Source organism: Microchirus variegatus (genome assembly GCF_963457635.1).
Source record: "Microchirus variegatus genome assembly, chromosome: 12".
NCBI lineage: Eukaryota > Metazoa > Chordata > Actinopteri > Pleuronectiformes > Soleidae > Microchirus > Microchirus variegatus.
The window spans coordinates 6863225-6877221 of record NC_139813.1 but is presented as its reverse complement, the minus strand read 5'-3'; the positions used below and the strand labels follow the sequence as shown (position 1 = coordinate 6877221).

The following is a 13997-nucleotide window of genomic DNA, read 5'->3' as shown; positions in this document are numbered from 1 at the left end:
TGGGTAAATGAGTCTATGAAACTTTATATATGCCATTATTCACATTTCACACACACATTTAAGAAGGGCCTAGAGAAATACACAAGTAATGCTTGAAATTACTAAAGAAGTTACCTAATTATGTAAGAGCAATCTTTCTTTTGTTTCAGTTATATAAACCTGTTCCTTGACTATTTAGTTTCTATTCATCTATAATATATGCTCTATTATTTTCAAATTAATCATGATATTAATATGCTTCAAACTCAAGGCCCTTCACAAAAGCCACAACCAAAAATTATGCGGCAGTGAAAGCTAGCTTTATTGTGGCAGAAGAAATCACTCGTGCTTCAAAGTCTTTCTGATGTTGCGTTTACATTTAGTTACATTTTTTTTGTCTTACAGTTACATCTGGCCCTTTGAGGGCAACCATTATGCTGATGTGGCCCTCAGTGAAAATACGTTTTGACACCCCTATCATAACTAGAATGAACTAACTAGCACTCGGAACTCCACCAAGGCAGCTCAGCCATTTCTTGAAAATTTCATCCTAATCCGTCCGTGACTTTTTTTAATGTTATGTTACTAACAGACAGACAAACAAACTCCGGCAAAAAGATATACCTCCTTGGCGGAGGCTATAAATGCTATTTACAAAATGGTGATGGACTATTATTAAGTATATTATCCCTTCAATCTTTCCTTATCTAAAGTAAAAGTATATTAGTGCATATTGCCCTCATGAAGAAGTTTCAAATGCACCAGAAGATTAAATGTTAATATTGTGTCTGCAGTTCACTATGTTATGTACAGCTGCACATGTATTTGTCTTCACTCTTACAGCATCACAACCTTATCAGGCAAATGTTGGTATCTCATCAAATTAACATGTGAACCGCAATTTGGCAATATTCAGAAAATCTGTATTTTTATTTATATACCATACTACCCATCCATAACACCATTTTCTGCGGTGAACCGTGTGAAAATGTCTCACCCACCATGAGGACAGCCTCTTCACTCTCACCTCCCCGCTCCACACAGTGCAGCTGCTGCTGATGAGCCGCTGCTTGCCTGGTGTAGCGTGATAAATCAGCGAAAGTGCAGCATGATAAATCAGTATAAATTAAAATTCCTCCAAAAAATGTGAAAATCGAGGATGCACACCATCAGGCCATGCTCAGCCCATATCCAAAGTCTTAGGTCAGCGAGATATGCCTGTCACAGGCAGACTGACAGACAGACACATCTTTCTTTATAGATAGATTATCTTGTGATATTAAAAAAAGAAAATAAAAGTTGAGTTTATTAATTTTTGAGAACTTGATGCATCACTTATATAATGTCGAATTTGAAAGATTGTGAATATTGTGTGGCTGGGCTTTAGATAATAATAGGCAGTTTGCTGACTTTCTGTCTGGGTCCTTCCATTAGATGTGGTGTGAACATTAAATAAAAGGTGCCATCATATGGCCCTTCAATATATGTTGCACTACTTTTTGCACAAAAAGAACCTGACACACAAAATGGTGACCCTGCGGAGAGTCTGTTTTAACCCCTTCATCTTCCACATGATGGTCCAGAGAAGCTGGAGCCTATCCCAGCTGACACAGGGCAAAAGGCAACTTACACTCCAGAAAGATCGCCAGTCCACCGCAACATATAGAGACAAACAACTATTCACTCTCACATCCACACCTACTAGGGGTGTAATGGTACGCAAAAGTCATGATTCAGTAAGTACCCCAGTTTTGACGTCATGGTCCTCCAAAATACCAACACAAATGCTATGGTACAGGGATGTTTTTTTTCAATGGAGAAATTACACAGCTGGACAGGGACTATGGGTCCCAAGCAAATGGCAACACTCCCTGAGGAAAAAGTCAGAGAGAGTTGTTCACTGGCTCCATTGGCTCAAGTGCTTCAACATTGAATGTAGCTGTTCGGCTCTGTCCTTCAACACTTTAAAGTGATCCTAAAGTGACATACTTTGAGCTGTGTAAACATTTGTAGACAAGACAAAAGTCTTCTGTCCAGGATATACATCTGGCCATGGGCGGACGGTTTATAGGGATGATTTGGGCGACGCCCCACCAACTAGGAGGAGAAAGAGAATTGTTTATCCTGACCAATTCCAAAGATCCTTAGTACTAATATTCCTTTCAGCTGTCTCTGCCAGCAAAAGTAGTTGTTACCAGTGTTCTAGACATATTATCTGTCATTATCCAAACAGAATTCTTCAGATTCAAGTCATGTTTTATGGTCCCACCTCTTTTGGGGAGATTTGATTGATGTGGAGAATCGCCCCAGCAATTCTCTCATTGACTCTCATGTTAAAAAACAATTTTCTGGGAAAAATTACTCTCCTGTGCATTTTCAATGAGGATCTTTGGGCTCGCACATACATACATCATCGGTAAACTGAGCAAAGAGAGGAGGAGTCACGTCTCTCGATAAGTTGTTGGCCTCTGTGCTCCCGGTGCACTAAGCGAAGCTCACTGTTTTAAAAATACACAGAGGATTGTGCTCGTTTAATCATTCCCAGCAGTAACTGATACACATAGTTTTACCAGTGCCACGGAGTTCACGCTTTCATACGTGTTAGCTGTTTATGGCTCGTAGCAGCGGACAGCAGTTATTTATGGCGACGTTCGTTAGCTTGTTTGCTAACACTGTTGATGTTTGTATCGCTCAGGGTTTAACTGCAGGTTAAACTTAAACGCACAAATCAGACAACATAAATTGTTTTGTCGAAGAAAGTATTGTCCTAAGATGCATTTAGCAACATATCTAAAAATCCAATTCTGCACTTTCCTTTATACTTAATTAATAATTTGACTGCACTATCTTGTCATATGTTTGTTGTATGTATCTGGTAAAGGTTGTGAAAGCTCTTGATCCGAGGTCAGTTAATAAATACTTGACTTAATATGCTGCCCCTGTCTTTATGTGGTTGCTGGACACATCTTGTGTCCTGTTTAGCTGTTTTACATCATACAACATTAGATTCATGTAAATAATTTTTGTTTATGGAGTTGCCGTCTAGTGGACATAAGAAGGACTCTGTTAATCATCTAAAAACAAATAGATACTGCCTTGCTTTATGCACTTATTGAATGGGTCACCTTAATCATTGTCAGAAAAAATTGCCCCCCCCCCCCGGAAATTTTCTTCAGGAGCCGCCACCGCATCTGGCCCTCCATGTCCTTGACTTCCCACATTGCTCCTGATGGCTGTGCTGGCAGTGGGTGAATGGGTATGAACGACGAGTGTTAAAAAAAATGGGCTGCACATAGATGCACTGTATGTAATGGTTTGGTTTCCATGAGTGTTTATGCTAGAAAATGTGATAAAGAGGTGACAACAATGTTATGGTAACTGGAGTATACAACAACACTCATTTTTGATTCTGTGGATAATAATCAGAGGTCAAATGAGATATTGCCACATATTGCTAGACATAAACCTTTAGGGTGATTTGAGAATAAAGTCAAAAAGTAGTAGAATTGCGAAACAATAATGTTGGACCTAGCCATTGTAGATTGTTGAGGCCTACTAGAAAGCTAGAAAGCCTAAATGCGGCCTGGTCAGGAAAGTTGGGGTCGTAAAAAAGCCTGAATAACCACATGTTGAAGACAAAGGAAAATCCTGACCCACTAGGGGGTCCAGTCTGTGATGAACTCATTCCCCACAAGCCACTGCGATGAGCAGCAGGCAACTATTCACGCATTGGTGGAAATCACGGGATGCTCCGCCCCCGAAGTGAAGACGATAAAAGCGCTGAATACACGCCACCTCCGCCCTTCCAACCTGACCTGTCTGTGTGAACGGAGGTAAGCCCTTTCCGACCGGACTCGTCTGCGTTAAAGGCGGTGTCCACCATCCCTGAAGATCGACAGTCTTGCTGGCCGAGTTGAAGATTCTTCCTTTGTCCATCCCTCTCCTATTTTTGGCATTTTCCCCTTTTGTTTTTGTTTTTTTTGTTGTTCGAAGATTCCTGAGTTAATAACTCAGGTTCTATATTGTTGATGTTAAACTGCGGTGCCGTACGCACAGCTGTTGGTGTTTTTATTTGTTCTCCGTGCCTTTCGTTAGCTCCGTGCGGAGCGCGACCAAATTGAATATTTCACTCCATCTGTAAAACTACAGACTATCTGGACAAACTCCAGCTAAGCTGTGTGATCGAGGTAAATCTTTATTTCCGGTGTGCTTTTACCCTATCTCTGTGGATCTGTTGCAGTGTTATTTCTGTCTTAATATTAGGCAGTTTTTATATTGATAAATGATCATTTAAGCATGGATGATGTTGCAGATGTAGCAGGGCAGCTTCTTTTTAATGAATCAGCAAATGTGCCTGACATAACTGCAGTGACTATTTCATATCTTTTTTGTATTTTTGGTGGCTCTTTGTCTGTTCTCATACTGTTTGGAAACCTTTTTGTAATCATCTCTATTGCTTACTTCAGACAGCTCCACACTCCTACAAACTTCCTGATGCTCTCTCTGGCTGTGGCTGACCTGCTAGTTGGACTTTTAGTTGTGCCTTTCAGTGTTGTGCTTTTTGTCAGATCATATTGGCATCTTGAGGATTTACTTTGTAAGGTGCGAGGCAGTTTAGATGCGCTACTGTGCAATTCTTCCATTTGGAACTTGTGCTGCATTTCTATTGACAGATATTATGCAGTGTGTCAGCCTCTGAGATACAGAACTAAAATAAATGTCCGTGTCGTTTGGATCATGATCATGGTGTCCTGGACTGTCGCCACTCTAAATGGAATTATTCTCTTATTAAAGGACAAAGGACACAAAAACAACAACTGTCCATCATTCCAGGTTCAAACACAGAAGACAACATTTGTGGCAGTTGCTTTTGGTTTTGGCATCCCAGCTGTAACAATATCTTCAATCTACTTAAAGATTTTGATGGTAGCACAGAAACAGGCACACAGCATCCAGAACAATGCAAAATCTGGTGCAACTGTCAGTAAAATGGAGAGAAAGGCGACTAAAACTCTGGCTATTGTGGTGGGAGTTTTTTTCATGAGTTGGACTCCTTACTTTCTCTCCATCTACTTTCATCCTTTGAGCAATTATACAATACCAGATAATGTACTTCAGTCATTTAAGTGGCTTGGATGGTCAAATTCAATGTTAAATCCATTTGTTTATGGTTTCTTTTACAGCTGGTTTCGATCAGCTTTTAGGATGATCATTACAGGGAAAATATTTACAGATGATGTTTCTAATTCTAAACTCTTTTGATGTGTTATTTGATTAATTGACTTGTGAGTAACCAGGTCTAAAGATGACTATATTATGCCTACACTTTTCTGTATTTGTCTATTATATTCATGTACAAAGTTTGTCTGTGCTATGAAATAATGGTCTGTTTTTGCAATGCAGTCTATAGAAAATGAACATTGTAAAGTGATGCATCTGTCTTTCTGTCACAAGTAATGCTTGAAATTACTGAAGAAATTATTGAATGTAAGAACAATCTCTCTTTTGTTACAGTTATTTAAACCTGTTCCTTGACTATTTAGTTTCTAAAGGAATTAGGAATAAATCATGATATTCATTATAATAAAGGCTATTTACAAAATGGTGATTGACTATTATTCAGTATATCATTCCTTCAAGGTTTCCTTATCTAATGCAAAAGAATATCAGTGCGTATTGCCTTCATGAAGAAGTTTCAAATGCCATAGAATATTTTATAATACTGTGTCTGAATTTCACTATTTTATGCATAGCCACACATATGTATTCGTCTTCACTCTTACAGCATCACAAGCTTATCTGGAAAATGCTGATTACTCATCAAAGCAACTTGTGAACTGCTATTTGGCAATATTCAGAACATCTATATTATTATGTATTTTATTTTTTATTTATTTATATAAAAAGTTCCGTTAATTAATTTTTGATTACTTGATCACTGAAATAATGTTGAAAGATTGTGACTAATGTGTGGCTGGGGTTTAGATAATAATAGGCAAAATTATAAAAGGTGCTATCATATGGCCCTTCATTTAATGTTGCAATTCTTTTACCTCACAAATTTGACCTCACTCACAACATGGTGACCCTGCACCTATTCATCCTTCAGCTCCACCACCATACAACACAGAGACAAAGGAAGCAAAAGAAGGGAAGCTGATGCCACCATGCCACAACAAAAAACAGGTTCAGGAACAACTCATTGGGTGCTGCCGAACAGGCTGGACTCCTGCTGACAAGCCAAACCAACTTGTGAGATCGGAAGAAGCTACTGCACCACACCCACCCACACATACTGAGCAGATTAATACACAATTGTCTGAGAATTTAGACAATAGCTGCATTAACATATGTTCAGAACACATCTGATCATTTCAAAAGGTTTCCACAACATACATTGAACAAACAAAATGTTGTATCCTTTGCTGACTCAGGAGCCACACATTAGATGCAAGATTCAAACTTTCTTGCTCTCAAAGAGTCTCTCCCATTAACCTGATGGGCAGGGACTTTATGTGCAAATTAGGCCTTGTCTGATCTCAACCCCAGAAGGTGTCAAAGATCACAGACAGTGAAGTTAAAAAGACACATTCAGTTGTTCTGGTAAAAACAATGCAATTACGAACTAAAAGCAAAGGTTTGGGTTTATAGTGATGTTTTTGAACTGAGGGAGATCCGTGATGCTCCGAATCTCATGTGCGAGAGAGTTCCAGGGTTTGGAAGCAGAGAAGCTGAAGGCACAGCTCCCCATGGTGCTAAGGCAGAAGGAGGGGTCGGTGAGATGGATGAGGAGGAGGATCTGAGGGAGCTGGGTGAGGATGAAATGTGAAGCAGGTCAGAAAGGTATGGAGGGGCAAGTTTGTGGATGGACTTGAAAGTGTATATGAGGATTTTGTTCTGAATTCTGAAGTTGATGGGAACTAGTTAAGTTGTTGATGGAGAGCCAGTAAGTCGTTGATGGAGAGCCAGTAAGTTGTTGATGGGAAGCCAGTGAAGTTTTTGAAGGATTGGGGTGATGTGGAGAAGATTGGCAAGAAACATCTGATCGATCAATTTTTTTTATTTATTCTCTTTCACTCCAAGGGCCTGATTTACTAAGATTCCAAATAGAGAGCGCTAAATTGCTTGCGAGAGCAGAAAGACTGCGCCTGCTACTGGATTACGTTTTGCGGGTGAACTACTAAGATTGCGGCAGCAATTGACTACAGGCGCAGAAGTGGTTAAGACCGCCCTATTTAAATGAGATTTTGCGCTAGTCAAGAGTTGTCCACATGGAGAAAGAGCAGACTCAACGGAAGCGCAGAATGAAATTTGAAGCCACTGAACAGAAAGCACAGCTGACGTTCTGCGATGAGCAGATAACTGAGATCGAGGCATATATGACATCCTTGTTCCCCGGGTCCATAGGACCTTTTTATATTATTATTATTATTCAATCCTGTGTCTGTATTTTGGACAGCTCCATCATTACCTGACGTATCAAACAAAGAAAACCATGGACTATGGATGTTGCCGTAAAAAAAAAAAAAAGAAGGTGCTGCGCTCTCCTCCTGACTCACCTGCAGCTCACTGACAGCTGCCAGGGGGCGCTCTGCTGTTTCACTCAAGATTACACATAAGTCTACTTTCAATGGATGTGTGACTTTTTTGTCAATAAGTAAATCATTAAATATAGCGGATCATCACAACAGTGTGTTGGTCCCAGTCCATCCCTGGTTTCATCTGTGTTCATTCAGTCAGGCTGAGTTTCCATTACGCGTGCCAACAGCCTTTGATCTGACGTCAGAGGCGACGGGACAATCGATATAGATGACATATCTATAGCTGATTCAGATAGTTACATTAAATAGTGATTGTTGTGATTATTTATTGCATTTAAATGTGCCTGGAACTGTGGAAACCTGCCTGTGAGGTTTTGGTGTCTAGCTTGAACTTGCACCTTCCTGCAGCATGACAACAGCGACCCGACAAATGGAAAGAGAGCTTGAACTTGCACCTTCCTGCAGCACCCACAGGGAGTCGGCTCAACGATGCCTACAGTGGCCAAAGAGGTGTGAAAGCACTGTCTGGAAAGGTGGAGTCTTTGTCTATTGGAGGAATATGAAAGGGGAGTTGCATAGCTATGCTTTAAAAAGGTAGATTCCTTGGCTATTGGAGGAATGCAAAAGGGAGTTGCTCAGGTATATATGTGGAGAGCTCACTTTTCTCAGGGTTTTTCTCCAGCAAGGATCAGTCCTGTGAAGATTGACCTTTTCCTTGCAAACGAAAATAAAACCTTGTCGGCCGGCAGAAGTTCTCTATATTTATTCTTCACCAGCAGCAGAGAAATTTCCACAACACTTGCAGCCTCTTCACCTCTCTGCCCATCTGTCCCTGTCGGTGTTTTTTCCTCTCCGCTCATCCACTGGACCCATTTCCTCACTCAGTTTCGCACATACTGGTCTCACACCTGCAGCATAGCTGGCTTTAATTCCCTGGACTTGCCCCAACAGTGTACATGGGTTCAGCGTTATGTCATAGCAGGTGTTATTTGTCACAGGTATGTTGACTCAGGACCATGTTCCTTTCTGCAGGGTAATAGTGATGTTGGGGATGTTCAACACATTTGACCACCCTTGAGTCATCTTGTTTGGTAGGGAGGGGGCTTGTTTGACTGCAGTACCTGACCTCCTTTGTTCTGCCAGCCGGTATGACTTCATAATGTCTTCCCACTTTAACTACTCCCTCTCTGTTGTCAGTGTCATTGGTTTGGAGTGTCTGTGTCAACACTTGTGTTGGTTTACAATCGAAAAATGCTTCACTCAAAGCCTTGGTGGTAACGTCAGGAGGATGATGCGCCATTCCAAGCCTGACCAACGCATAGCCAATTATTGGCTCTTCAGGTACACATGGGTCACGAGCAATGAGCATAGGAATAAGACGTTCTGGTTTTACCGTGTCACCTGATTTGAGTTGAAACTCCACTTCCACCCAACCACTGAAAGGTATGGCTGTCATATTTACTGACTTTCCAAGCAAGATTGTTTAATTCCAGCTGTTCTTCTGTGCGGCGCACTGTCATATTTGTGACCAGACATGGCAAAACTGGGAACAAGGAGACAGAGGGACATTTTGTGTTATTCACATATTCTGAAAATATCATTTCCAAGCTTTCCAACAATGTCCAAGACATGTAGATCAGACAATATTTGAAGAAGATGTGGTCATTTGAATGTAGGCACTCCTCAAACTGGTTTGGAGAGAATTTTAGCCTTTAGATTTATACCTTCTGGGAGCCAAGGGACAGCATCCTCACATTTGCATAGCACAACACCCTTCTGGTCTAAGCTGCCACTTCGTCTCGTCATTATTCCACTCACCAGCACCGAAAGCACATGTGTCATCGAGCTGTATCCCATAGGATCACCTAGATGAATTTCCAAGCATAACTTGCTTTATCACTAGGCGACAATCTGGCGTAGTATGAGGAAAACATCTCCTTTTTTTAGCCGTCTGAATTTATACATGAGAGCCGGTTAAGTTCACGACAACACTGCTAGTTGAGTAGCGCCCTTCTGCAGCCGATCTGCACGCATCCACACTGTTCCTATACTTCCTATCCTATGAATCCTATACAATACCTACAACTGGGCATAATAATCTTTGACATAACATTTGAAATGAAATAACTTGTAAAATATATGGCTTATTCTGTTATCATTTCTTGTCCTTACACTCCTGTAGTCATATTTCCGTCTACTTGTTTCTGTTGTTTCATAAGAATGAAAAACAATATATTATATATATACGTAAGAGTTAGAAGGATCAAAGATAGATACATATTTCTAATATCAAATCAAATGCAATACATTGAAGTGGCTCTGTAGTGTAGTGTGGATGGAACAGTCTGTTACTGAATGAGCTGATGATGTGCTACCGCTCAGCTAGTTGCTAAATCATTAGCATCACAGTCAATACTTTATCCACAAAGCTGTGTCATTCACAAATTAAAACAACAATAATGAGCTAGCCAGAGATAACTAGGCAGCTGCTTGGGGCCTCCAGGTGATCGGGTGTGGCAGGACACATCTGGCAGGGCGCATTGTGAACATGCATTCCACACACAATCACTTCACAGATATACTTTCCGGTTCATATCTTAATTTTACCTTGCACTTCATCTCTATTACTATTAACTATACTATTAATGTGCATTGTCTGTGGCTACTCACGTGTAAACACAGAAACACAGCCGTTTTAACATACATGGTTCATGATAGCTACACATTGCTTCACTCACTGGTCCTTCACTACTGAGGACCCCCGCAGCTGTCCAACTACAAGGCTGTTTCTCAATATCCATACTTGTCCATACTTGTCCGTACTTGTCCGTACTTGCATACTCCCGTACTTGTGAAAACGTCATTGGCCTCACTCAGTTCTGTTCCAATTCTCAAGCATGCAAGTTCTCATACCCGGAAGTGTTCTCTCTCCGCCAGTTTTAACAAGTATGCATCTGGTGGTGACTTGAGCATACTTGGGAAAGCCATGAATCCCAGAATGCATTTCGGTGGAACAGAGCAGCAGAGAAAACAAATAGAAATCTGAAATAAATATTTTAATGTGTCCCGGAACGCAGTTTTAAAATCATTTGACAATCCATTCATTTAGAATCCAAACATGTGGTTTGTGTATTAAGATATGACGTATTTATAGCTTGATAGCGACGTTGTCGGAGGTGATCAGCTCCGCCTCTACGGACGCTCGGTGCGCACACCGCCCGGCACAGAGCAGCGTTACCTCGGCCTGTCCTGAAGAAATGATCCACTGGCTCAGACAACTCCATCATTAGATGCTTGGCATGATCAATAGATTTGTTCGTTATGACCTGACAGTTTGAAAATGTGTATATTATTAATGTTTTATTTTATGTATAAGTATAATTTTATATTTGTATTAAAGTTTCACACTAAATGTGTGCATATATATATTTCCACATGGTACTGTATATTTTAATAAAAATAAATTAATAATTAAAGTCAAATATTTGTGAAAATGTGTTCAATATGTGTGCAAAAATAATAACAATATATGTGTGTTTATTAAAAGTATTTTATCAACATAATTTATCAACACTAGGTGGTGGTAATGAGGCTTAAGCATTTGGCACCACCTGCCATTCAAACAGTAAACAAGGAAGTACACTTGTTAAGGAGTAGTATGTCAAGCGTCTTAGAGGTACAAAGTACATTGAGCATATTGAGCTAATTTACACACACCTTTCTTGACTTGAATATGCTAATTAGCTTGCACATTATTTATAATTCTGACCTTCTGCTCAGCAGCAGGGAGATTAGAGACATGTTTTACAACAGATATGCAAACCAGGATTAAGACCAAGGCAGGACACATGCAGATATTTAACACTGTTGCATGGTGATGTCGCTTATTTCTGTCTTTGTCTTAATATTAGGCACTTTTATACTGATAAATGATCATTTAAGCATGGAGTCTTCAGATGTTGCAGAGCAGCTTCTTTTTAATGAATCAGCAAATGTGCCTGACATAACTGCAGTGACTGTTTCATATCTTTTTTGTATTTTTGGTGGCTCTTTGTCTGTTCTCATAATGTTTGGAAACCTACTTGTAATAATGTCTATTGCTTACTTCAAACAGCTCCACACTCCTACAAACTTCCTGATGCTCTCTCTGGCTGTGGCTGACCTGCTAGTTGGACTTTTAGTTGTGCCTTTCAGTGTCATGCTTTTTGTGAGCTCATATTGGCATCTTGAAGATTTACTTTGTAAGGTACGAGGCAGTTTAGATGTGTTACTGTGCAATTCTTCCATTTGGAACTTGTGCTGCATTTCTGTTGACAGATATTACGCAGTGTGTCAGCCTCTGAGATACAGAACTAAAATAAATGTCCGTGTCGTTTGGATCATGATCATGGTGTCCTGGACTATCGCCACTCTTAATGGAATTATTCTCTCATTAAAGGCTCCAGAAAAAGGACACAAAAACGACAGGTGTGCTTCAATTCAAGTTCAAACACAGAAGACAATAGTTGTGGCAGTGGTTTTTGGTTTTGGCATCCCAGCTGTAATAATATCCTCAATCTACATAAAGATTTTGACCGTAGCACAGAAACAGGCACGCAGTATCCGGAACAATGCAAAATCTGGTGCAACTGTCAGTAAAATGGAAAGAAAGGCAACTAAAACTCTGGCTATTGTGGTGGGGGTTTTTCTCATGAGTTGGACTCCTTACTTTCTGTCCATCAGCTTTCATCCTTTGAGCAATTATACAATACCAGTTAATGTACTTCAAGCATTTAAGTGGCTTGGATGGTCAAATTCAATGTTAAATCCATTTGTTTATGCTTTCTTTTACAGCTGGTTTCGATCAGCTTTTAGGATGATCATTACAGGGAAAATATTTCAAGATGACATTTCTAATTCTAAACTCTTTTGATTTGTTATTTGATTAATTGACTTGTGAGTAATCAAGTGTAAGGATGAATCTATTATGCCTGACATTTCTGTTTTCATCTATTATATTCACGTTTGTCTGTGCTATGTCTATTTTTGCAAAGCAGTGTTTAGAAAATCAAAATTATAAAGTGGAGCCTTTGTCTTCAACAATCTGATGGGTCAATGAGTCTATAAGTTTAAAATGTATGTATTTTACTGTGTATGCATGCTCCCATTTGTTCTCACACTCAAGAAGGTCCTAGAGAAACACACAAGTAATGTTTGAAATTACTGAATAAATTACTGAAGGTTTCCTTATTTATGTATCTATAATGTACATGTATATTAGTGCATATTGCCCTTATGAAGACGTTTCAAATGCACTAGAAGATTTTATAAAATCTGTGTCTATTGTTCACTATTTTATGTATAGCCACACATATGTATTCGTCTTCACTCTTACATCAGCACAACCTTATCTGGAAAATGCTGATTTCTCACCAAAGCAAAGTGTGAACCGCTGTTTGGCAATATTCAGACCATCTTTATTAGTATGTATTTTCCATATTATCTTATTATATAAAAAAGAAAAAAGAAAAACAAAAGTTGAGTTTATTCATTTGTGAGAACTTCACATTTTTGAGAACTTAATCTTCACAGAAATAATGTTGACTTTGAAATATTGTGATTAATGTGTGGCTGGGCTTTAGATAATAATATGTATTTCGTAATTGCGTGTCTGGGTCCTTCCATTAGATGTGGTGTGAACATTAAATATAACATGACTGAACTGACTCAACTGTAAACATTGTAGTGTTTTTATAAACACTATTGGCTAATGTTATTGTGATAGAGTGGGTACTCTGGAATGTGCTGGCTTGATAGCACTTTGAGGACAGGGGCTCCGGTCAGAGAGCAGGACACAGAGAGGTTCCTTATGTTCTTTTAATGATCAATTGTTGAAGTTACATATGGGTCATTGGACATGTATAGGTATGTGGGGTCCTAAGATAAATGAAAAAGAAAAGGAATTATAAAATAATTAGTTTACATTAACAGCATATGATTATCAATCTGAAATAATCACCAAAAAATATACAAATTAAATTAGACTTAAACACCCTGGGTTAATCACCTGTTTAACTTGCCTTAAAAGCATTTCAATAACTCATAAACTAAACATCCCTGAGTAACTCGCCAAAACACAGTATGTTATGGTCAATGTCGCCATCTAGCGGACAAAATAAATAACTGCAGTACCTGCGGCAACCAGATGGCATTTTACCGCGAGTGAAACTAAACATGCATTTGTGGATCAACATAGTTAAACTAACGAACATACAACCGCCAAACGGCAAGAAAACAAGACCATTGACTTATAGCGACAGTATTCACTGTCCAACAAGGCAGGTAAACTCACGTTTCGGCATGAACGCACACGGCTTGCATCCACCATAGTTTCACCACATCTCCAAACCAACGTACCTCATTGTTGAGAGGATATGACGCAATGTAGGTATGGCAAGCATACTAGGACAAACCAAAAACGAAACTCAAAGGTGTAAA

At 39.5% G+C, this 13997-nt stretch overlaps 2 protein-coding genes across 2 annotated transcripts; both read left to right on the top strand.

Moving 5' to 3' along the window:
- Nucleotides 1-4275: 4275 nt before the first annotated feature.
- On the top strand, nucleotides 4276-5241 carry LOC310934687 (trace amine-associated receptor 4-like; the record flags this gene model as incomplete). The annotated part of the gene is made up of 1 exon (XM_083898482.1): nucleotides 4276-5241. One exon carries the CDS (start codon nucleotides 4276-4278, stop codon nucleotides 5239-5241), a length of 966 nt encoding a protein of 321 aa, XP_083754608.1.
- A 6222-nt stretch (nucleotides 5242-11463) lies between these two features.
- Nucleotides 11464-12432, top strand: LOC310934686 (trace amine-associated receptor 4-like; the record flags this gene model as incomplete). The annotated part of the gene is made up of 1 exon (XM_083898481.1): nucleotides 11464-12432. The coding sequence occupies one exon, from the start codon at nucleotides 11464-11466 to the stop codon at nucleotides 12430-12432; it is 969 nt and encodes a 322-aa protein (XP_083754607.1).
- Nucleotides 12433-13997: the final 1565 nt, after the last annotated feature.